General features: G+C 36.4%; 2 protein-coding genes across 2 annotated transcripts in view; both read left to right on the top strand.

Moving 5' to 3' along the window:
• Positions 1–26,654, top strand: part of SDE2 (SDE2 telomere maintenance homolog) — a 318,043-nt gene that overhangs the window by 73,018 nt on the left and 218,371 nt on the right. The gene's annotated exons all lie outside the window — the stretch shown is intronic.
• ACBD3 (acyl-CoA binding domain containing 3) overlaps positions 1–26,654 on the top strand; it is a 46,792-nt gene that overhangs the window by 5,031 nt on the left and 15,107 nt on the right. The window contains exons 2-3 of the mRNA XM_069069101.1: positions 22,557–22,698; positions 23,503–23,643. Coding sequence (XP_068925202.1) covers positions 22,557–22,698; positions 23,503–23,643 — 283 coding nt within the window. The remainder of the gene's footprint in view (positions 1–22,556; positions 22,699–23,502; positions 23,644–26,654) is intronic.

Below are 26,654 nucleotides of genomic sequence, written 5' to 3'. Positions count from 1 at the left end.
CATCTATAAGGATTTTTTCAAGCCAAAGGCCATATTAGAGAATAGGAAATAGGGTTGTAATGAGGGTGGGAGAGAAGGGGTGAGGAAGAGATGAAACTGTCGCTTGAGGTTTTCATTTTCATACACTCATTTTCCCCACAGGTAGCTAAATGAGTGGATATCTAGAGGGCCAAAGGAGAGGTGTGGATCACCAGAAAATTTAGCTAGGCCTCTGGCCAATTCTGCCTTAAACAGTTATGTTCCAATTTGATAGTTCTTATCTAATTAGTTTGAAATCAAGATTTTTCTTATTTGAAGGTTATCTCAGGTCCATTTCCAAAAGATGGCTGCTTTGTGAATGAACCAATGCAAGTTAACATTCTTCTCATAACTCATAAAGATTATTAATCTTAATTTGTTTATAGAGTTCACTGTCTGCTTTAGAGGTATTTTGATTGCTAGTTATGAGAATTTAGTATTACCCTTAATTTTTAGCTATAATTTTTCAAAAAATCAGATCTTTTTCACCACTGAATTGTATTTGTTTTTCATATCAGTGCAGTTTTAGGGCAGTTTTATTTTTTATTTTATTTAATTTTAAGTTTTTTTTGGGGGGGTGTTGCTCAATTTTTCTAGACATCAGAGTTTCAAGGAATTTTAAAAGCCCTTTGTTCTGTTTCCTTAAAGGCAGTATTGCCTTTAAACCATCTCAGAAATAGTTGTGTATTTTTTTCTTAATTTTGGTACACATTGTTTTTGTTTTTTAAATGAAATTATATGTTTTTTTATTCTTTTTTTTTTTTAGGTCAATTGGGGTTAAGTGACTTGCCCAAAGTCACATGGACAGTGTGTCAGGTGTCTGAGGCCGGACCTGAATTCAGGTCCTCTCGACTCCAAGGCTGGTGCTCCATTCACTGCCCTACGGAGCCACCACAGTACACATTGGTTTAAAAGAGAAGAGGCTTCTGAAGCTTTTTTGTAATTACACATATGTAGTGATTTAAGGTTTATAAAACACCTTCCTCGAGAGAACACTTTGAAGCTGGCAGTATAAGTGTTACTCTTCTCTTTTGTAAGATGAGAAAACTGAGACTCCGCAAGGTATCATGACTTGCCCAAGGTCACACATTTAATTGGTGTCAAAGTTTGAACCCAGTTACCCTCCATGTCCTGTGCTGCTTCTTAGTCAGAAGCAGATTACCGGATTCCAGACTTGCACAATTTTGGCTGGGTAGCTATAATTACATAAAACTACTGTCAAATTCTTTAAATAGAAGAAGTTTCAGAAATTTTATTGCAAGTGTAAAGTCATTAACACTAACAAATTAAGTAAGAATATAACCTAGAAGCTCTCTCTTTTGACCCTCTTTGCATGCTGTCAGCCTCCTTTATCATATGAATAGGTCATTAAATAAATGAGTGTTTATATTCCTCCCTCCCATTTATATTTACATTTTCTGTAAAACTGTCTCAAATTTGATCTATTTGTTAGTTGCGCTATTTGCTGTTTCCAAACCCTTTTAGGCCCATTTTAAAAAAAAAAACAAAAAAATCTGAATTACATTTCATTATTGATCTTCATCGTTTTTGCTGAAAATTTATTTCATACTCTGAAACCCTCATTCTTTCTTTACCATTCCCACTGCCATCATCTTAATTCAGGGTCACATCTTGGGGGGGGGTGGTGGTGGTGGTGGTAAGGAAGGAGTGCTTTTGTTAATTAAACTATTGGACATTTTCCTATTCAGGACCACAATGGTATATTTTTATCCTTTGGAAAACTATTTCCTGGTGAGTAGTCAGAATATTACTAACTTAAGTTGAAAAAAAAGTTATTAATGTTTCTAGAAAACAAAAGTGTTGTCTTCTGATTCTTTTTATATTCTTCCTTTTTCTTAAAGAGCTCAAGGTTAGCCTTAAGAATTTGCTAAAGCATCCTTATAATTTTACTTTTTATTTAAATTGGTTAAAGGCTTAGACTCACAGAGATTTGTAACCTGTAGTCTCTGAACTTGGATTTAAAAATATTTTGATAATTGTATTTTAGTATAGTTTTCTTTGTACATTCCTACATTATTTTATGCATTTAAAACTTTATTCTGAAAAAAGGTTCATAGGCTTCACCAAACTTCCAACCAATAAGTGACATAAAAAAAGAGTAAGAACTCCAGGTTTAGAGGATATAGTGATATTTTTAGCAGGCATGGAAACACTTTGATTTCTCTCCATACCCCCTCTACTTTTGTTGTTATTCACTTGTGTAGTTGTGTCCTCTTCATGACCCCCTGGACCATATCACCTATGGGGTTTTCCTTGGTAAAGATACTGGAGTGATTTGCCATTTCCTTCTTGAGTGGTTTAAGGCAAGCAGGTTAAGTGACTTATCCAGGGGCACACAGCTGGTCAGTGTCTGAGGTCAGTTTCAAACACTGGTCTTTTTGACTCCAGACCCAGCACTCTATTTACTGAGTCACTTAGCTGCCTCCCTTATTTCACTGTCTTAACCTAGAGTTTATTCTTTAGTTGTAGAACATAGATTCTGAAAGGCTGTTGTGTGTTATTTTGTCACTTTGGTATTGAAACTGTAATGTTCGGTATGTATTAAAGGATAAACAAGAATAAGTCTTGATCGTACAAACTGAATCAATAAAAGTTTCCATTTTTTTCCTCTGTGTTTAAGTCAAAGTAGCTTTTGTATACTTTTATAAAATTTTTTCTTAGATTTTAAAATCAGGAAAGAGACTAAAAAAGATTGAGGAAAATTTTCCCTTTGCTTATGAATTATGCCTCACTTCTAATGTTAATAATGACTCTCAAATCATCAGCAACATAATTTTGTTTATGTGAGGCTTTAAGATAATAATGGTCAAGTGCCTGCATTGTGATTCTTTCTGAAAACAACAACACACCTTTTAAAAGAATGCTTATTCTTTCCCTCATGAAGTTGAGACCCAGAAAGTTGTTGGTGTTTTGGTTGTATTTCATAGTAAAATAGTCAGTTTTATATTTTTGAAATCTTGAGCCGTCCTACAGTTATTTTTTCTAGTGTTTCGATAAAATAGCAAGACTTTTTGTCAGTAGGCTTAATTAATGTAAAAGACAAAATGAAGTTATTCATAACCTTCAGTAAAAATGAGAGGAAAGTCTTTTTAGGAAGCTATATATCAACAAAAAGTAACTATTAATTTTGCTTTGGCTTTGTAAGACAAATCTACACAGTGTCAAAAATTATAGTAATAACTTGATTTTTAACATGGGAATAGTGAAGAAATGTATTGGAAAGCATAGGTTAGGAATAAGGAATGAGAGAGGCCAAAGACTTGCAGGGTTTACCTCACATCCCTACATTATGAATGCTTTCTTTTGAGAAAATAAGACAGTATTGGACATGGTGATCAATGTATAACATCAGAGACAATGAAATTGATTATATTTTAACAGACTGGAAAAGACTCATCATTGATGTGGACGTCATTGCTTGAACAACAGTCTGTGTACAGTTAGAACCTTGATTTGTTAGAGTAGAAATCAGAATTGGGGAAAAGCTAGCAGAAAGAATAATAATCCATGACACCCTCCCTTTCCAGTACTGACTGCACCTTCACTCATTCTCCTCAGCTCACTGGGTGAGGCTGGAAAGTTGAAATACTCCTTGCTCACCTTTGCCACTTCCAGCTTTTCCCCCTTCCTTCATCATTCAGTAACCTCTCCTCCTCTGAGGTTCATGCTATTCATCCACCCTATCAAAATCCTGGTTACAGTTGTCTATAGAGCCCTTAATGAATTTTATACCTGGCTTGCAATTTTCTCTCCTCCCCAACTTCTGCCTTCATACCAGGGGACTTCAAAACACATATTGATTCTCCCTCAAGTACCCTAACCACTGAGTTCTTCCGTCTGCTCACTTCCCTTGAGTTGCCCTTCCATCCCATCTCAGACACACACCTTTATGGTCATTCTCTTGATCTTCCCATTGTCCACATTATGTACCACACCCATGTTCAAGAATTTTGAAATCCCCTTATCTAGCCATTTATCTATTGGCTTTTCCTCTCTCCTCTACCTTGCCTTACATAACCCTACTCTTCCTGCTTACAGTGACCTACAATCCCTTGACCCCAAAGTTTTCACCTCTGCATTGGCCACTTCTCTCCTCTTCTCTTTGTCTTAACTCCTTGGTCAACCAATTCAGCTCTACATGGTACTCTTCATTTGAATCCCTATCCTTATATCACTGATTAAGCCCAGCCAAGCCTCACCCTTGGAGTACTTTCAGCATTCATCACCTTAACACCTACATATGTGCTACTGAATGAAGATGGAGGAAATCACACAACCTCTGACTGGATCCACTACAAATTTATGTGCCATAACTTCAACTGAGCTTATTTGCTAAATAGAAGTAAATGGCAAGGGGGGCAGTTAGGAGACGCAGTGAATAGAGCACCAGCCCTGGAGTCAGGAGGACCTGAGTTCAAATTTGACCTCAGGCACGTGACACACTTGCTAGCTGTGTGACATTGGGCAAGTCTCTTATCCCCAATTGCCTTGCCTTCCCCGCTCTGGAAGAAAGAAAGAAATGGCAGCTAAAGGCAATACTGGATTAGAACATAAGCTCATTTGTAAAATCTTAGGGAGATGGATGATGGAAGATTATGAGCAGGTATACCCTTATAAAGCAGAGACAAGCAATGGTGGAACAAAATTAGTTTAAAGAAAATTTGGTGTTAACCCCAATTAAGTAAAATCAGGGTGAGAATGGAAGGAGGGCAATGAGAACTGGAAAAAGATTTATGACAAAATTTTCACCATTGATGATGTTTCAAGCCACCACACTTAACACTCTAACATCATGAACCTGAGTGTACATAGCTCTAGTTATTTAGAAATGGTATTGAAGACAGTAAAGACCAGAAAAGCATATGAATTAATCCAAGTCTATGTAGGAAATCCATTTTGGAGATTATGTAATTTTGAGGATTGATTCTAACCTCTCTGAAAGAGAAGACACCGAAGATGTGGAAAAAAGAAATCTTGGACAACTGAGAAAAAAATCCATTAATAGATCTTATATATCTATCTTTTCTTCTATACAAAATTTTTGAGGTTCGTCTATGCATTTATCTGTGGTATCTTCCTTGAGGGGATTTGTAGGAAACATTTTTGAATATAATGATAAAAGATGTTTACCAAGGAGAGTGGAGTGTTTCATCTGCAGGAAATTGGGAACATTTTTAATGATTTCAAACTTTTTTTAAAAAAAAATTTTGGTCTTTATTAATTTGCTTACTTTCAGTTTACATGATTCATTTCCACAATTCCTTGAGTTGCAAATTTTCTCTCCTTTCCCCCTTCCCCCCTCCCCCCCATGGCGGCATACAATCAAGTATAGTATCTGCAGATACATTCACATTAGGCATTAGTCAGGTTATAAAGGATTGTATCAGATGGAATGAACAATGGGAAAGAGGAAACAAAACCAAACAAGAAAAAGCAAGTAGTTTGCTTCAATCTGGATTCAAACTCAGTTCTTTCTCTGGATGTAGACATCTCTCTCCATCATGAGTCTTTTGGGGTTTCCTTATAACCCTGGATTGCTGAGAAGAGTCCAGTTTATCAAAGTTGGTCGTCACATACGTTGTGTCTGTAATTGTGTACAAATTTCTCCTGGCTCTACTCTTCTCACTCAGCATCAGTTCATATAAGCCTCTCCAGGTAAATATGAATTCCATTACATTCATATACCACAACTTGTTCAGCCATCCCCTAATTGATGGGCACCCCCTTAATTTCCAATTCTTTGCCACCACAAAAAGAGTTGATATAAATATTTCTGTACACATGGGTCTTCTTCATCACTTATACAATCTCTTTGGGATACAACCCTCTGATCTCAAACTTCTAAAGGCCCTATTTTTAATATTCCCCCTGTATTTTATGGCTGAAAGATGTGGGACTCTATATAATTGTTGAAGAAATAAAAGTAGTAAATGCCATACAAATGACAGTAAACATGGCAGCCACAAGCAGGCCACAACATATATGGGGAAGTTAGTAGAACTATCAAAGTAAATAAAGGGTGTCTTCAGGAAAATGTATGATCAGAAAAGGAAGTAATGTGATCACATTGGGATGGTGAGGGATGATAAGTGAATAGCACTAGGCTTCCACTGACATCTTTGTGTAGGATGTCAGGAGAGATTAAGGAAGACCTTTAGTTGATTGGGTGGATTCACACACAGTGAACTTATGGGAGAACATCAACAAGACATCATTGGAGGGAACATCAAAATTGATTAAATCACAGGTGCATTTTATTTTGAGAGTAATCTTTAATATGATTGTGTTAAGATAAATTTTAAAATTTTTTATTCTGACTTTGACAAATACCTCCTAGAGAGAACATTTTCACATAGGAAATCACAAATGCTTAATATATATATAGCTTTATTTTTCTTAAAGTATATATTTAGTAGATTACTTTCAAAGCCTTAGGGATACCAAGAAAGGCAAACAATGGTCCCTACTCTCAAGGAGCTCACATTCTAATGAGGGGAGATAATATACAATTATGTACAAACTATATATATGATAAATTGGGGTATAGTTTTAGAGGGAAGGCACTAAGATTAAGGAAAACTGGGAAGGATGAAGTAAAGGAGAGTGAGTTTTCTTTGCATTTTAAAACGTAGAACTAAGAAAGAATTTTAAAATGCTGTGTTTTTGTATTTCAGAGGCTGTTTACTCATCCTTGAATTCCTATATCAGTGAAAAAACAAGTCAGGGACAAGCTAGATGGTGCAGTAGCTGGGAGTGCTGGACCTGGAACCAGGAAAATATGAGTTCAAATGCAGCCTAACGCTAATTTTGTGACCCTGGACAAGTCACTTAACCTCTGTTTGCCTCAGTTTCCTCATATGTAAAATGGGGTTAATAATAGCACTTATTTCTCAGGGTTCTTGGGAGGATCAAATGAGATAGTAAAGTGCTTAGCACAATGCCTTGCACATAGCAGGTGATATATAAAAGTTGTTGTAACTATTACTATTATTTCCAGTCTCTGTTCCTCTGAGTAGTAAATTTGCATGAGTGTGTTTTTCCTGGTTCAGTTTTAGTAATAGTAAATATGTTTAAGGCATGGTGGTAGTGTTATAATATACATTTCTATATTCTTTGAGGTTTACAAGTGATAGATATTATACTCAGCTAAGTGTTGTAGTTGATAGAGTACTGGATTTGGAAATAGGAAAACTTGTTCCAGTCTTGCCTCTGATATTTGCTTGCTGTGTAGCTTTGGGAAAGTTGCTTAAATTTTTTTTTTTGCCTCAGTTGCCTTATGTGTAAAATGGAGAAAATAACAGTACCTGCCTCTTAGTTGTGTAGGTAGAATGATGCTATATGTAAATTGACATATAAATGTTAACTATCATTTATTTTGTAAGTGAAGATACTGAAGCTCAGATACAGATACTTGGTTAAGGTTGCACAGCTTGTAAGTGTGATGCTGGGGTTAGAATTCCAGGCCTCCTGACTGCAAGACTAATGCTCTTCGTACTACATTTTGTAGTTTCCTTTTAAATATTGTTGGTTCAGTTCTAGGATTTTTTTTTTTAAACTGAAAGACAACTATTTCCTGCAACAATAATTGATGTCCTAGTAGAGGATTTTGCATTATAAGAAGTTTAATAAGTAAGGTCTTTTTTAAAAAAATATTTCAGTTTATTTTTAGTTTTCAACATTCATTTCCATAAGATTTTGAGTTACAAATTTTTCTCCGTGTCTTTCCCCTACCCCCCACCCCAAGATAGTGAGCCTACTGAATACCCCTTCCCCCAATCTCTTCTCTCTTATATCCTCCCCCATTCCCCCCTAACTAGTAGTAGTGCAAGATGAATTTCTGTACCCCAGAGCCTGTATATCTTATTTCCTAGTTGCATGTGAAAAAACTTTTTATTTTTTTTTAACATTTGTTTTTAAAACTTTGATTTCTAGATTCTTTCCTTTCTTCCCTCCTCACCAACCCCACTGGAAGATCATTCAATTCACTATAGGTTGTACATGTGTAGTTACCCAAAATATTTCCATAGTAGTTATATTGTGAAAGACTCTATTTCCCTCCATCCTATCCCACCCCCCACTTATTCTATTTTCTACTTTGACCCTGTCCCTTTTCAAAAGTGTTTGCTTCTAACTACCCTCTCCCCCTCTCTTCTATCATCCTCCCTCTTATCCCCTTCTCCCCTACTTTCCTTTAGGGTAAGATACCCAATTGAGTGTGTATGTTATTCCTTCCTTAAGTCAAATTCAATGAGAGAAATGACCCATTCCCTTTCATCTTCCTGCTGTTCCCCTCAGTTGTAACAGTTTTCTCTTGCCTCTTTTATATGCGATAATTTACCCTATTCTCTCTCCCTTTCTCCTCCCAATATATTCCTCTCTCACCTCTTAATTTTATTTTTTAGATATCATCCCTTCATGTTCAGCTGATCCCATGCCCTGTATATGTATACATGTACACACATATATATTTATACACACATACACCCTCCTATGCATACATATATATGTATGTATACATATCTATATGTGTATATTCCCTTCAACTATCCTCATACTGAGAAGTCTCATGAGTTAACAATTACTATTTTTCCATGTAGGAATGTAAATAGTTCAACTTTAATAAGTTCCTTATGATTTCTTTTTCTTGTTTACCTCATGCTTCTCTTGCTTCTTGTATTTGAAAGTCAAATTTTTTGTTCAGGTTTTTTTTTCTGTTCTGGTTTTTTCACCAAGAATGCTTGAAAACCCTCTATTTCATTGAATGACCATATTTTCCCCTGAAGCATTATACTCAGTTTCTCTGGGTATGTGATTCTTGGTTTTAATCCTAGCTCCTTTGGCCTCTGGAATATCATATTCCATGCCCTATGGTCCCTTAATGTAGAAGCTGCTAGATCTTGTGTTATCCTGATTGTGTTTCCACAGTACTCAAATTGTTTCTTCCTGAGTGCTTGCAGTATTTTCTCCTTGAACTCTGGAATTTGGCTGTAATATTCCTATGAGTTTTCTTTTTGGGATCTTTTTCAAGAGGTGATTGGTGAATGCTTTCCATTTCTATTTTGCCCTCTGGTTCTAGAATATCGGGGCAATTTTGCTTGATAATTTCTTTTTTTTTTTTATTATAATTTCTTGGAAAATGGTGTCTAGGCCCTTTTTTTGATCATGGCTCTCAGGGAGACCAATAATTTTTAAATTATTTCTCCTGGATCTATTTTCCAGGTCAGTGATTTTTCCAATGAGATATTTCACATTACTTCTATTTTTTCATTTGTTTGGATCTGTTTTATAGTATCTTGATTTCTCATAAAGTCATTTGCTTCCAGTTGCTACAATGTAATTTTGAAGGCATTATTCTCTTCAGTAATTTTTTGAAATTCCTTTTCCATCAGGCAAATTCGGCTTTTTAAAGCATTTTTCTCCTGATTGGCTTTTTGAGCCTCTTTTGCCATTTGAGTCAGTCTATTTTTTAAGGTATTGTTTTCTTCAGTCAGGCTATTGACTCACTTTTCATGATTTTCTTGCATCATTCTCATTTCTCTTCCCAATTTTTCCTCCACTTCTTTTACTTGGTTTTCAAAATCCTTCTTGAGCTCCTCCATGGCCTGTGACCAGTTTATATTTTTCTTGGAAGTTTTTGATGCAAGAGTTTTGACTTTGTTGTCTTCTTCTGATTCCATAGTTTGATCTTTTTTGTCCCCAGAAAAGGAATCTATGGTCTGATTGCACTTCCTCTGCTTGCTCATCTTGCCAGTCATTTACTTGACTTTTGAGCTCTTTGCCACAGTAGAAGTCTGCTTCCAGAGTGGAGAGACCTCTGTCCCAAATTGCTGGGGTTTTCACAGTTGTTGTCAGAGCTACCTTGTTTCCCCGATAATAAGACACTGTCTTATTAATTTTTTGGACAGAAAAACACCAGAGGGCTTATTTTCAGGGGAGGGCTTATTTTAATGAACATTGACAGCAATTTTAATAAACAGGTAAATGTGAACAAAAAAATGTACCTTTATTCAGTAAGCAAATCACTGGGGAAGAACAGGATGACGCGCTCACTGCTGCAGCTCTGATTGGATGCAGCTCGGAGTGCAGCGTGCGTTTCACGGGGGAGGGGGGGACGGTACATACAGAGGGTACCGTAATGTAGCGTGTAGCGCAGGGGATCACCTTCACTACAGTAGCAATCTCAATAGGGCTTATTTTCGGGGGAGGGCTTATTTTAGAGGAATCTTACACAGTAAGGGGAGGGCTTATTTTCGGGATAGGTCTTATTATCAGGGAAACACGGTATGAGGAGCGTGTCCTCTCAACAGCCACCACAAGCTCTGGCACTCTGGCCACACTCCCGAGGACCACCCCCCAAGACTGTGACCCAGATCCAAGCTGGTCAAAGCAAGAGTGATTACCCTCTGAGTAGTTACTTGGTCCCCCTACGATCTGCAGGCCAGGAGCTCCAGAGGCAGCCATGGGGCAGCAACTGCAGCCAACACGCTGCTTCCACCTTTTGCTCCGGGGGCAGGGGCCAGACTGTGCTCTTCTCTCTCCCATTTCCAACAGTTCCCTATTGACCTTTTACTTTGTCTTTGTTGTTTATGGGTTGAGAAGTCTGAAAACTGCCATAGCTGCTTGTGATTCACTCTCCTGAAGTCTACTCTGGCCAGTCTGTGCGGCTGGTTGGGGATGCCCCAGGTCTGGCACATGGCTCATGCAGGACTGCGGCTCATGTAGGATTTTTCCAATCTGGTGCAATAGACCCTTCCTTTTGGCCTGCCAGGCTGCCTTCAGTGGGAGATTTGTTTCTCTCTGTCACTTTTTGGGTTTGGTAGCTCTAAAATTTGTTTAGAATCATTTTTTTTTACAGGCATTGGAGGTGGTTGGAGTGGGAGCTTAAGTAAGCTCCTGCTTTTACTCCGCCTCCCAGTAAATTCTGATCTATTGAATTCTGACCCAGCTTTTTAATTTCCCTAGTTTAAAAAAAATTGGTCTTGGCATAAGTTGAGATAGTTCATTTGGATGCTATAACACAAAAGGGTCCCAAAGAAAACTCTGAAACACTACCTTAGCATTGTATATATCTTTTAACAGAATTTTATTGTAGTTGTTTTGGAGGTATATGCATTTAAATATCTTACTTGATTATAAATCTGTTGAACCAAATGAAAACATTTTTGTGTTTACATTTTTTTTAAATACAAAGTCTTATATATAGTGGTGATTGAAGTAGTATTTCAAAAAAGAAATTTCAATAATCTAATTGCCTTTGAATGGCTCCATCTTAAAGCCTTAAGTTAATTCTATTCCAGATTCATACTTTTGTTAATACTAGATTGTTTTCATGATATGAGAATAGGGGTCTGGGCGGCTAGGTGGTGCAGTGAGTAAAGCGCCGGCCCTGGAGTTGGGAGGACCCAAGTTCGATTCGGGCCTGAGACACTTAACACCCACAGAAAAATACTAGCCGTGTAACCTTGGGCAAGTTACTTACCCCCAATTGCCCTCCAAAAGGCAAAAGAAAAAAAAAAGAATACGGGTCTTTTAAGTCATCAAACAATAAGCATTTTATTAGGTGTCTAATGTGTACCAGGCATTGTGCTAGGCATTGAGGATACAGATACAAAGAATTAAACAATTCCTACTTGCTGGAAGCTTATATTTAAAATTCTCAGTACCCACATCAGTACTGATGCCATCTAATATAAATTGAAGGTACCATATTAACATGTATATGAAAGAATTAGATAATAGATTCAAGCTAGAAAGTAATTTTAGAAGTCATCTAGTCCAACCCCCCATTTTACAGATAAAGAAATTGAATCTGAGCTGAAGTGCCTTAGGCCAAGGTCACCCAGGTTGTAATTAGCAGAGCACAATCCAGGTCCTGTGGTTTCAAACCCAGCACTCTTTCCACCAGAGTAGGCTATTTCTCCAAGAAAATGTCCCTATCTCTTGGAGTTACAGTCTAACAAGGAATCAAGTCAGACATATATAGTATGTTTGTTTTATTTTAATCAAGAAAAAACAGGACTGGGATTATTGTTGGTAAGTTGGAGAATAGGTTGAAGTAAATGAGTAGGCATTAATGAATAAAAATAGGATTTGAGTTGTGATTTTAAAGACTACAGAATCAAGAATTGAGATAATTTTTCATTTTTGGGAAAAACAGATTCTTTTGTTATTGGTAAATTTTTAATAACAAGTGTAACTCTTGAAAACACTTAAAACAGTTCAAAAGAGGGAATTATCTATACCTATCATCCTTTTATCACTCACCCCTTCCCCTCAAAAAAAAAGGAAGTCTTTGGTACTACAAGGTAGTTGTAATGTAGTTCACCTAAGTTTTGTTGCCATTTAATGTCTTTATTTACATATGCAGTTGCAGTATTTTTGTATTCATTTGGATCCACTTTCTTCATCTTGGTTTCGTATCTTTTCCCCACACACATTTCTGTGAATTCTTCATACTAGTTTTTTATGACTCAGTGATATTTCATTGCTGGTGAAGATTTCTGAAATCATAGGGTCATTCAGTCAAAGGACCTTCCTAATTCCACAGTTGTTCAGCCATTCACTAGTTGTTGGGCACATAATTAGTTTCTGACTTTTTGTTTTTACAGATTGTACCATCGTGAATATTTTTGTATAAATAGCTTATCTATAAGAGGAATAGTGTGACGTAGTGGTGGACTTGAAGTCAGGAAAACCTGGGTTGGAACCCCACTTCCTAGTTGCGTGGCCATGGACAAAAAGTGCCTAATTTTTCTGAGCTTCAGTTTCTTCATCTGTATACTGGGGTTAATGATAGTAGGTACTTCTAGATTGTTATGAAGATGGGATGAAAATAATTCTTTTCAGTTCTGTAATCTTTACCTTTAAGTTTTTTCAAGCATAGTGCCTGTGAGGAAATTATGGAACTCAACATTCAAAAGGGCTGACATGTCTAATAAGTTTTCATTTTTAAATCATTTGCAACCCTTATGCAGGTATCACATAACATTCAGACACAGAAGAGCAGTAGCAAGTATTATCCTGGCTTTGCTTTGGGTAGTCGAATGCATTTATTACCCTATCTCCTGGTAATCATAGATGTAGAGTTTGAGGGGCCTTAGAAGCCCTAGTTCAGCCTTCTCATTTTAGAGATAGGGAAATTGATCATGCTTACCCACATTCATAGGCTTTAAGTGAAAAGATTCGAGCCAAGTCCTCTCTGTCTAGTGCATTTTCCATGTATATTTTTAATGCACACCCTAACCTTGTCCTTTCCCTTCTCCTGCAGAGTTCAAAAAAAGTATCTAGATTCATCTGAATATCTTCAAAAGTATAGAGCAGAATATTAAGAGACGTGTGTCACAGGAAGGCAGCATGGAATAGGTGGTTCTAGCTCTGTGGCCATGGGCAAAAATCAGTCTCTCAATCTCAGTTTCATCATCTATAAAATGGAGATGTTAATACTTTATATTACCTACCTCAGAGAATTGATTTAAGGCTCAAATAAAGGAATGTATGTAAAATGCTTTTCAAACTTTGAAAGCACTACAAAACTGATATTTGCAATAAGTTATTGTTAATGAATAAGGTAGATAACCTTAAGTATCAAAATTCACTTATTGGTGAAATCTGACCAAATAGTTCTGGTTCTAGCCTAGTCAGGGGGTGTGAGGGTGGCCTGGTGGCTTTGTAAAGTCCTATCTTTCTCATTATTCTGGGAACTGGAAAAAGCATGGATAGTTTTAGGCGACTTGATAGTTGAAAATTACTCTGAAGAATAAATTTCTCATTCTTTAGTCCTGAGCCCAGAATAGCATCAAAACCTTATAACTGAACTGGCTTTTCAGGGATCTGACCTATTACAGTCGCCTTATTGATAATTTTCTCTTTAAAACAATTGAATAAAATTTTTACATGTTTTTGACCTTTCAAACTTCATGCACTAAATAATAGTGATCAATTATTTAGTGCTTTGGGGTTTGTAAAACACTTCATTTACATGGAGTTTTTCATTTGACTCTCACAGTGATCCTATGGAACAAACATAGATCTAGATCTGGAAGGGAATCAAAAGTTATCTAGTCCAACCCCTTCGTTTTACAGATGAGGAAACTGAGGTCCAGGGATGTTATGGCTTAAAGTCACACAGGTACTAAGTGTTAAGAGGCAAGTAAGTAGCTATTCTCGTTTTATAGATAAGGAAAAGGAGGCTCAAATAAGATAAAAACTGTCCTTGGTCACTGAACCTGTAATTGAGGTGGAATTTGAACCCAGATGACTCTTTTTGAATGTCCCTCACTGCCTCTCATGTTACTGAAACTGTCAGCCTCCCCCAAAAGAAGGAAGGATATCTAGATCTTATAAGTTAATCATTTTTAGTTGCGGATTCATTTAGTTTCCCATGAAATTACCTTGATATCGAATACCAAAACTATAAGTTTCTGTGAATGTTGCCCTTGTTACATGCTTCTGTAGTTTTATGTTCTTAAACTAATGCTGTCCTCATTAAGCTAAGGTTTTGTTTAAGTTTTAGGTAGTATCCCAGTACTAGGGTGGCATTCGTGCTGTTGCCTTGCAGGATTATGAACAGGAACTCCTTCGGGTGTTTTCAAATTGTGCTACATTCTTGCCCATATCCTGTTACTCATTTTCCTGTTTTTTTTTTTGTAGTGTCTAATTTAGTACAGATGATTGTAGGGGTCTGTAGTGCTGAGTAAAATACTTTTATGTTGTACTCTCCTATGGCTTTATCTATCATTAGAAATATTGATCTTTAAAATACCTTTTAAATATTTTAGTACTATCGAGCCTCTTTATGGAAACATAAGCATATGTGCATTATAGATGGATGTGAGAGGGTGACACTATCAGTCACTTTTCTATGTGAGGCTTTAGAGAATTGTTTGGAAAATTCAGATGTTTATGCTGCCTCGGTTCATTCATTTGTAAAATGGGAGGATTAGATTAGATGAGTTCCAAGGTCCCTTCTAATTCTATTTCTATTAGTGTTTCTCTCCATCTTTCCAGGTAGCATAGTATCATATGAAAGAGCCTGGAAGCTGAAAGGCCAAGATGGGGCCTAGTTCTGACTTTGCAAGGCTCTTAGTGAGCTTTTATAAGTGGAGACCATGCCCATCTGTATGAACTTCTTAAATGATAATCATGGTTGGGAAAACTTATACAAACTGTAACATGCTGCATATGACTCTAAGGTATGACTTTCATTCTTCCTGTTGACTGTGGAAGTATAAAGTAGGAAAGTTAGTCCTAGCTCTAATACAATAAATGAAATTTTGGTTTGCAGTTTTCTTTTAGGTACGAATAAGATGACCAATTAAAGACTACCATTATAATCTGAGGGGAGGTTAATAGAGATTTTAAAGTAGTTCTTCATGCATAAAATTGTGTCCTGGAGTTGTTTTACATGAATGTTTTCTTTCACAATTAAATTTTTAGGTACATTTTGCTTGTGGGTGAAATAAACATAAAAATATACAAGTTCTTTTTTTTCCCCTTTGATCATTTTAGGGAAAAAAACAAAAATTTAATATAATAGAATGTGCCACTGAAGCTTGCTAATAATTATCATTCCTTATTTATTTGCTTAAAGTACACATTGATCTGGTAGAGATCACCTCTATGACCCTTTCAGAGAATACAGGTTGGTTAGGATTTCTTTGGTCCAATTTTGGTTTTATTTTTAATTGACAATAGAAAAAAAATAGTTAAAGGTAACTGTAATGGATGGAATGGATGAGTTTTTAGTATAGTAGTTCATGATATTTATACTGTATCAAGTATTTTATCTTATCTTTGCAAGCAGGATGCCCTGTTAAAGCTGTAAAAAGCTGAAACTGCCACATTAGTTCAGTTTATTCTTATACCCACATGTTAAGCTTAAGGCTTTCTAACTGTCATGTTTGCAAATGAGTGTTGTTAATGTTTAGTTTGTGACCCCATTTGGGCTTTTCTTGGCAAAGATACTGGAATGGTTTGCCATTTCCTTCTCCAGCTTGTCTTATAGATGATGAAACTGAGGCAGACATGGTTACTTGCCTAGGGTCACATAGCTAGTAAGTATCTGAGATTGGATTTGAACTCAGATCCTCCTGACTCTGAGGCTAGCACTCAATCCATTGTGCCACCCAGCAGGTGAGAACTGCTCAAGTGTAGGGAAATTCTTGATTCAAGACATAAGCTATTAAATAGTCAAGTTTTGACTGTTAACTTGAAAAATAGTAGTAGATTCAACTTTTTACATGTATGACTTATGTAAACTCTGAAGTTTTATTTATTACATTTTAAAATTCACATAATCATGGGATTCCTAGAATTACAAGGGACTTCAATGGTGGTCATCCTATACCGGGGATATGAATATAGTGGGAAGAGCTCTGGGACTGGAGTCAGGAGAGATGTGGGTTTGAATCCTGGCCAACTAATTTTGTGACCTTGGGCAAGTTACTTAATTTTTTTTGAGTCTCAGTTTTCTTATCTGTAAGATAGAGATAAGAATGCTTTTCGTAAGCACCATATGGGGTTATGAGGGAAAGGCTTTTATGTAAAATGTGAGTTGTTAAATTCCACTGCTAAACAACTTTAGTGACAGGAAGCTTACTACCTCATCAGACAGTACATTTCATTTTTTACTAGCTCTAAGCATTAGAATATTTTTCCTTAATATTGGCCAAAGTCTGCCTTTATGTAATTTCTACAGTTGATCTTAATTTTACCACACAGCATATCTAATCCTTTGTCCATGTTAACCCTTCAGATATTTGAAGATAATGATGATACCGTATCTGTCATCTTTTACCCTTCAAGTGAAATCTCTACTTTCTTCAACGGTTACTCATGTGATAATGCTTTGAGGTCCTTTAAAATTGCAGTCACCCTTCTGGTTCTGTTTTCATTGTTAGTGTTCCTGTTAAAATGTGACTTCCAGAACTAAACACATTATTTCTGATGTGGTCTGAGCAAAACATGGAATAGAGAGATTGTTGCAGCCTTTATGCTTCCATTAATGCAGCCAAAATGAAGATTAACCTTTTTTGGCAGCCATATTGCACTGTTGACTTTTGCCATATTGGACTGATAGCCTGTTTTAATTCCCAAGTCTTTCTCCCCAACTTTTGTCAAGTTTACTTTGTCTTGTACTTGGGTAATTCATTTTGGGGAGAAAGGCGGTTTGAAAAGGGGAATATAAAAATTTCGGACTTTTCTTTCCTGTTTAAGTTTTTCTATCTGAAATCTAGTTACTCCCTACATTTTTCCAGCTTGTCATTGTGTGTGTGTGTGTGTCTGTCTGTCTGTCTGTGTGTGTCTGTGTATACAATATATACAAATCTGTGCTCTAATATATAATGTTATTACAATATTCTTCAGAATTTTGACTTGTCATTAAGGAATAAAGTCTCCATTTGATGCTTGACTATGCATATGTGATTCTGTTTTTTAAGCTAATTTATTTTTAGTTTTCAGCATTCACTTCTATAAGATTTCGAGTTCTAAATTTTCTTCCCTTCTCCCCAAGACACTGTACAACCTGATATAGACTATACATATACATTCATATTAAATATATTTCCATATTAGTCATGTTGTAAAGAAGAACCAGAACCAAAGGGAAAAACCATGAGAAAGAAAGAAAAAAGAGAAAAATAGTATGCTTCGATCTACACTCAAACTCCATGGTTCTTTCTCTGGATGTGGATAGCATTTTCTGTCATATGTCTTCGGAATAGTCTTAGATCCTTGCATTGCTGAGAAGAGCTAAGTTTATCAAAGTTGGTCATCATGTAGTGTTTCTGTTATTGTGTACAATGTCCTCCTGGTTCTCCTCACTTCACTCAGGAACAGTTCGTGTAAGTCTTTCCAGGCTTCTATGAAAGCATCTTGCTTGTCATTTCTTACAGCACAGTAGTATTCCATTACATTCTTATGCCACAACTTATTCAGCCATTCCCCAATTGATGGGCATCCTCTCAATTTCCAGTTCTTGGCCACCACAGAAAGAGCTGCTATAAATATTTTTGTATGTCTGAGTCCTTTTCCCATTTTTATGATCTCTTTGGGATACAGACCTAAGAAGTGGCATAGCTAGGTGAAAGGGTATAGCCCTTTGGGCATAGTTCTGGATGGCTCTCCAGAATGGTTGGATCAGTTCACAACTCCACCAAGTGTGCACTTGTGTTCCAATTTTCCCACACCTTCTCCCACATTTATCATTGTCCTGTTTTGTCATGTTAGCTAATCGGATAGGTGTGATTTGGTACCTCAGAGTTGTTTTGATTTGCATTTCTCTAATCAATAGTGATTTAGAGCATTTTTTCATATGACTAAAGATAGCTTTAATTTCTTTATCTGAAAACTGCCTATTCGTATCTTTTGACAATTTATCAATTGGGGAATAACTTGTATTCCTATAAATTTGACTCATTTTCAGCTTGTCATTGTCTTTTGGAACCCAGTAGCTGTCCTTCCCAGTATATCACTGACTTATACTTATGTTTCAATCTAAGCCTTTGAAAAAATAATTGTTTACCAGAAAAGAGTTGAAGGATAGAACTATGCTGCAGACCATTGAAAATTTCTCCTAGGTTAATATAGATCATTCTCTTAATACTTAGTGTATTGGTCATCCAGCCTGTACTAATTATCTGTTCCACATTTCCTTATTTTGTCCTTAAGAAATTTGTTGAGTGACTTTGTCATGTGATAAAGCCTCAGTTTTCTCATCTTTAAAATGGAGATAAGAATGCTTTTGGTTGAAATCCAAATGTACTACATGACCACTTTACTCTTTCAATTAGCCTATTGGCTAATCTGGCATAATTTGTTCTTAGTGGACCCACATAGCCTCATATTTATAGTGATTTCCCTTTTGAAGTACTTAAAAGCTAGCCATTTAGTATGCTTCAGGATATTGCCTGGTATCAAAATCAAGTTTACAGGCCTGTAGATTGTGGAATAAGTTGTCCCAACTCGTCTTCCAGCATGCCTTGTCTTCTTTAGCTTGCCTGACAATGTTTTTTCTTCTGATCATTGACAGTTGGCAATTCAGCTATCACACCTGCAAGTTCTTTTTAGCAGCCTGGGATGTCTTGTCGTTATTCTGGCCAAGTATTTTGAATTCTTTTAAAGCATTTCATTGTTCTTATTCTTCTTACCTGTATTTGATTCCAGTGCTCCTTTAAACAGAAAGAAAATCAGTCAGTATAACAGCATTTATTAAGCTCCTACTATGGGCTACAGAGGTAGCATGGTGGATATAATGTCTAAGAATAAGGAAGACCTGGGTTCATTCAAGTTTTGCCTCTGACATATACTGACTTTGTGCCCATGCCAAATTATTTAACCTGTCTGTGTCCCTGGCCAGCACTTTGAGACTTTAAATTGCAGAGTACTGGGTGCTAATCTGCTTTGTTAGAGGGAGTTTCATCACTGATAGTTCACTATACTAATGAAGAGATAAATATGTCAAACAGTATCCAAAGTTCTGTGAATAAAAAAATGAAAACATTCCTTTCCCTCAAAAAGTTCACATTCTATCTGGGAAATAACATATATAAGGATATATTAACAACGTAAGTAAATACAAGTTAACTTAGTTGGAAGTGGAACAGGAAAGACTTCATTTAGGAACTGACTCAGCTTGTACTTTAAAGGAAGCTAAGGATTCTAAAAGAAATAGGGAGGAGGGAAGGCGTTTCAGGTGGGGAGAAGAGCCCAAAAGTACTGAGATGGAGGTAGAATGTTGTATGGAAGGAATAGTGAAAGCACTTTGGTTGAGCTGTGCATAGGGAATTATGAAGCTGTATAATAAATACGCTTGGAAAGATAGGCTGGAGCTACATCGTGAAGTTTCAAATGCCAAACAGGTATTTGTATTTATTTGATCCTTCAAAAGGATCCACTGAAAGCTTATTGGAAAGGGAAGTGACATAGTTATGTCTGCTATATGAATACCACATTGGCAGCTGTGTGGAGAATGGATTAGAGAGGAGAGAGACTAGATATAAGGACAGCAGTTCAGGCAACAGATAGTAGGTTCTGAACCAGAGTGTTAACCCTGAGTGGAGAGGAAGGAATGAATGGAAGATACTGTGGCTTAATTGACAAGAATTGACCACTGAATACATATGTGTTAGGAAGAGGGAGGAGAGCAAGAAGAATGCCAGGGTGCTAACCTGAGTGATTAGAAGACTAGTGATGTTCTCAACAGAATAAGGAAGTTAGGAAGAGGGGTGAGTTTAGGGGTAAAGATGAAGTTTAATTTTGGGATGCCTTAAATGAAAGCAAAATAATATTTGAGTCATTCCACTTTATCTTTGTTAACCATTATCATTTACCATCCACCAGTCAGCAGGCCTCTTAAGTAATCATTTCCCTTTTTATCCTGATGTAGTTTTTTTTATGGTGTACAGAGGAATTTATTTCAGAAATGTAGTTTAAACCTATTTTCTTCTTAAAATTTTGTTGTCATCTTTTGTTTTTACATTACTTACATTTTCCATTTTGGATCCCTCCCTTTGTAAAAAGATAAATCTTTAAGATAAGACTAATTATTTAAGATTTCCTAAGGGAGGGACTTCCAGAGAGCCATTGCTTATAAAAATAAAAAAAAGGGAAATATTTCAAGCAAACTAACTGACATGTTGGAAAAGTCTGATAGTATGCTGTATTCCAAATCCACAGCTCTACAAAGAAGAGAGATAGAGATACATTCTCATTTTTCTTATTTGGGACTAAGTTTGATCATTATAAATTCACATCATTCAGTTTTGTTTGTTTTGTTGTTCTTTCCATATACAATGTAATAACTATTATATATATTGTTTTCCTGGTTCTTAAATTCACTTTGCATCATCATTTCTTATAGCACAGTAATATTCAGATACATTCATGTGACACAAATCTGTTTAGCCATTGCCCAATTAGATGGATACATACTCTCTTTTCAGTTCCTTATTACTGCAGAAAATGCTGCTATAAATCCTGAAGTAATTTTTAAAACCCTTTTTTGTTCTTGTCTTTTTTATGGTCTTTATGCTTTCTTGGTTATATAGCTCTCCTATCTTTTACACATCTCTTAAAAAACCTTAGATTAATAACCTCTTTAAAAGATAGCTTTTTATGAAACCATTTAAAAAATCCAACTTCCTTCTTTTATTAACATAATTTGCTGTTATGGGATTGGAATTTTTTTTTAATTGGGTATATTCCCTCTTGAACTGTCATCTTAAAATTTCTAGTCAGGGGATCATGCCTGTCTTTTCTCAGAACTTTTTGAAATTGACTTCCCAGAAGTCTAGGGGGTATTGTTTGGACATGTCTTTTATTTCCATCCTTTCAAGGTCTAGGGTGAGATGATTTTCTCATTTCCTTCTTCAGCCATTTCTTCTTTGGTTGGAAGTTAGTTCTAATGTGACAATTTATATCATCTCTTCTAACATCTTTTAAGTGAGGGAGTCATCAAAAGCCAAGTCAAGATTTATCAGATGCTTTTCTTTGAATGGACAGGGAGCTTCAGAAGATACAGAATGTTATATCACAGCTGTATCCTACCTCTGTGTCAGGAACACATCCCTTTCTTCCTTATATTATGTAACATAATCCTACCATGTTATCATGTGTTTCTGCCTTTTTGTCCAAACCCGTGTGTGTTCCCTACTGCTTTTCCTTCTCATTTAGGTGTATTTCCATTATATCTTCTTCTTCCTTTTTTTAAAGCAATTGGGGTTAAATAACTTGCTCAAGGTTACACGACCAGTTATTTCTGGGTGTGGTGCTAAGTATCTGAGCCCAGATTCGATCCCAGGTCATCCTGACTCTGGGGCCGGTGCTCTTACTCACTGTGCTACCTGGTCGCCCCTCTTCTATATCTTCTTGACATACATGCACATTAATTTAACTCAGAAGTGATGTTTTAAAAATAATCTTTGAATCCCATTTTGTTTTAAAGGCCTCGATCAAGCTTTTTTCAACTTTACAGGTTCTTTTTTTGCTGGTCTGCTGCTCAATTGACAAATGGACTGCTCTTAGTATGTATGCCTTAGCCACATATACTGCCACACAGCTATGATACTGTTCTCTAGAGTAGAGAATGGTATTAGGGAGTAGGGGTGAGTGGAGATCTATTTTAGGTTTTATCTATTAGTATTAGGTTACTAAAGTTAAAGAAAAACCTTGTTTTGTTAGTTACAATAAGATGATTTTGTGGCATTGTTCTTATAAAGAGATTTTAGTGCAGATTGCTGAATATAATGGATATTGTTATTATAAATCACATTTTATTTTAAAAAATAATTTATCATTAATGTCAAACAATGACAAGTCAATTAAGTTTATATTTACAATTGATTCATCTTAGACCTTCAGCAAGCAGCTATCTGTTACTTAGAAACTACTTCCCATGACCCCCTTCCATTGTCTTTGTCCATTTGCCCCTCTCTATTGGTATATGTATATTGTCCTTTATGTAGTTACAATCCAGGATCATATTTTGCCTGTGTATATGTGTATGTGCTTTTTTGCAGATAAAAATGGCAAAGCATTTCATCCGACTTATGAAGAAAAACTCAAACTTGTGGCACTGTACAAGCAGGTTGTTTGGGGTCCATGTAATCCAGACACTTATCCTGAGGTTGGATTTTTTGATGTGTTGGGGAATGACAGAAGGTAATGTGTATTTGTTGCTTGAGGAATATAATGAAAATGACAGTGAAGGCTCCAAGACAGTCTAATAACTAGTAGAAGAATTTGACTCAATTTTCAGTGGCTGAGAAAATATATTATAGTCAGCTTGTAATTTTACCTCTATTTTCTGGAGTCTTCAGATATTTGAGTTGGTGATGTTTTGGGTCAGATATTGTAGAAGAATCATTCATTTAGTTATGAACATAAGACAAAGCATGGTTTCATTTGTTTTTTCCTGACATAGTTACAGAACAGACTTTAAAAAATTATTTTCATTTTAATAACTTAACACTATTATTTTTGGAAGTCAAAGATCTCATTCAACTCTCAAACCCTGATTTGCTTAATAGGGTTATGACAGATGGGAAATGCATTCTATCTAGCATTTTTTAAGCCCTAGGATAGTAAAATTACTGATACAAGATGAGAAAAATTAAATCTGGCAACTTTTTTTTTGCCTGTGAAAATTTTATGTTTAAGATATGCCTTATAGCTCTCTGGACTAAAAGTGGCTTGATACTTGAAGTATACTTTTATGCTGAGGGTATGTGCAGCATGATGATCTAGCAAATTTAGTAAATATAGTAAGTTATTTTAGTAAATAGATATAAGATCTTAATTGTGGGAGGGGGCTGGGGTTCTCATGGCAAAACAAAGTATTTCATTTTACTATGTCATGGGATGCATTTTATTGATAGTTGAAAATTGTTTATCTTAAGATTATATTTTTAAGTTAAATAAAATTACCTTTAAAGAGGGATGATGATTGTTGTTTAATTTTTACAGGAAAGAATGGGCAGCCCTGGGAAATCTGTCTAAAGAGGATGCTATGCTAGAGTTCGTCAAGCTGCTAAATAGATGTTGCTATCTTTTTTCAACATATGTCACATCCCATAAAATAGAGAAGCAAGAACAAGAAAAAAGAAGGTGAAATTTAAGGGCATAGAATTTTTTTCCAATTCTGTAGATTGATGATTTTGCTCTAAGGCACATTGGTTTTATATCAGATAACTTTTTTCTTAAGGTCTCACTGTATTGCAATTGCTTCTTTTTCCCAGAATAAACTGGTGTTTTGGAATTTCTGGTTTTTCTTAACTGTAGTTATAGAGGTGACAAATTTCTTTTTCTGACATTTAGTCTTTCAGTAATTTCACTATAAATTTTTATCTCAGGAAGACTTTTGTTTGGATCTGCATACCACCTTCACACAACTCTACTACACTCTTCATCAAAACTGTTGAATATTTAAGTTCTGTTTCATAGTATTGGTTATGCTGAATAGTAGGACTAGTTCATTCATGTTGACCTGGTTTGGTTAATGTTGAAGTCCTTTAATACTTAATCAAAAATGTGTTAAGTGCCTACCATGTTCAAGAGCTAGAGATACAAAAATAAAATTGAAAAAGTCCCTAATCTCAGTAGTTCATAGTCTACTGAATGACATGTATAAATAAAATATAGAAAAATAAGATAATTTTAAGCAGGAAACACAATAACAATGTGGGAATCAGGAAAGACTTTGTATATAAGATAACCCTTGAGTTATACTAAGAGGTAAAAATAGTACGTTCTAGATACAAGGGGCCATAGTTTCCTCTGCTATAAAATAAATGGTATGAGAGTGACATAGATTTTTGTTTTATGAATATCAGTTGGTCAGGAGAATAGATTGGAGAAGTGGAACAGGCTAGTAGTAGAGAGACAAGTTAGGAGACTTATAATTTCAGTGAAAAGTGATGAGTCTGAACTAAAGTAGAGATTGTGTGAGTGGAAAGAATGGGACAGATTTAAGACATGTAGAAGTTGAATTGATAAGACTTTTAATCGTCAAATATATGTGGAAGATAAGGGAGAAGGAAGTCATGGATGACCCCAAAGTTGGGAACTTGGCTGATTGGAAGGATCCCCTCAAAGGAAGTTGGGAAGTTTGAAGGAGAGGGAATTCCCTTTGAAGAGAGAGAATATGAGTATTCTTGTAGATAGGTTGATTTTGATATGCTTTCAGGACATTGGGTGGAAATCTCTAGCAGGTAGTTGGTAATGCAGAAAGATTAGGGTTCATCTATAGATTTGGGAGTTATTTAATAGGTGCTGAGAGAACACAAAGGGAAAAGGTAGATAGAGAGAAGTAAAATAGGGCACAGGACAGAACCTTTGCAGTGGGTGGGTGAGTGGAGGGATACATGATGAGTAGATAGGAACTAGATTATGGTCTAGCAAACAAGACTGAGAAAGACACCAAACAGGGATAGGGGGGAGTATCCAGGAGGAAGGATAGGGGGTGTGCATGTGGGGGTGATTAACAGTATCAAAGGCAGCAGAGAGATCAAGTAGAATGAAGACTGAGAAAAGGCCTTTAGATATAGCAGGAAGGAATTCTTTGGTGGCCTTGCACAAGGTATCAAGTAAGGGTAGGGGTAGAAGACAGATAGAGCAGTTTAAGAAGAGAGTTTAGGGTGAGAAAAAATAGAGGAAATTAATTTACATGCTCTTTTTTGGGAGTTTGGTTGTGAATGGGGAAGTTATATAGGATGATAGCTTGGGGAGATGGCTAAGTTAACTGAATGGGTTTGTTTTTAGGGAGGAGGGAGACCTAGACATTTGCAGATGGTAGAGAAGGAACCAGTGGCTAAGAAGAGGGTGAAGGCATACTTAATATTTAAAATGTTTGTTGAACTGAAGATGAAGAAAGGAATGACTTGGGGGTAAACTCCTGGAAAAGACTGGATCCAGGAACATGAGTGGAGAGGCTAACTTTAGTAAGAAAAAAAACAAAACCCTGTCTATTTAGCAGAGACTCCAGCAATGGAGGAGAAGATGGAGTTGATGGTGAGGGATTTGTAGGTGTGTGGAGTGATGTAGAAGAAGGAGCTTGCATTGATGGCCTCTGTGTTTTTAAGGAGGAGGCAAGATCCTCTGCTGAGAGCTTAGAAAGGGGAACAGTTAGAGAGAGCAGATTGTGTTAGAGGTTTGAGAATCAGGGTTTGAAATTGGTGCTGTTTAGAGTGTGATTCAGTTAATCAGGAAAGAATAGAAAGATTGCTTTGTAACAAGATTTGAAATTAGGTGACATATAGTGTAGTAACTCTGGTGGGCACAGATGCATGACTTTTTCCATGCTATTTGCAGCACATGAATAGGAGTGAAGAAGGGAAATTATATAAACTAGGGTTGTGATATGACTGGTGAGAAGACAAAGGGTGGGTGATTCAAGGGTAACTGATAGTGTTTGTTTGTGTTGTTTCACCACAAGGTTGAGTGTCAAAGGAGGGAAATGAGACTAGAATAGTGGAACTGGACTGGTGGAACAGAGAAGAGCAGGGAGAGTGGAGGCCATGGGTGAGGAGTGGTTTAGAATAGTTTAGAAATGAGGCTGACGGACAGATTGAAGAGCCAGAGATAGTGGTAAGAAAGGGACATAGTAAGAAATCATTGCAAAAAATCTGCTTAATTTTTTTCAATTTAGTAATACTTTTTTTTTTTGCTAAAATTTTACATTTATGTTACATGTGTATATGCTTGTGCACGTACACACACACACACACAAACATCCATCCATCCATTCCATAATTTTAGTTATCCAAAACACAGGTAAACCCTAATATCTAAGCCAAAGAAGACAGTGAGTGACCCATGTTGATGTCGTAAGTACAGGTAGTCTACTCAGAGGGAGACAGCATGGTAGAGCAGAAGGAGTGCTAGGAGGGCTAGATCTGAAGTCAGAGGATTCGGGCTCACCGCTCTGCTTTTCCTGCCTCTGCAGTCGTGGACAGAATCAGTTAGCCTGCCTGGACTTACGTTTGGTCATCTGTGAAATGAGAGAATAGGCTAAAGGGCCTCCGAGGACCTTTCCAATCCAGATGTGTAGCAGTAGAGCCCCTTTCCTCCTAGCCTAGGTACTTTTATTTTGTATAATTATCTGGTTTTACAGCCAGTTG

The sequence above is a fragment of the Petaurus breviceps genome, unplaced genomic scaffold (genome assembly GCF_028583685.1).
Source record: "Petaurus breviceps papuanus isolate PSGF00001 unplaced genomic scaffold, PetGlider_PUasm1.0 90778, whole genome shotgun sequence".
In the NCBI taxonomy this organism is placed as follows: domain Eukaryota; kingdom Metazoa; phylum Chordata; class Mammalia; order Diprotodontia; family Petauridae; genus Petaurus; species Petaurus breviceps.
The sequence above is the reverse complement of the archived record's forward strand: the minus strand, read 5'-3'. Positions and strand labels throughout refer to the sequence as shown.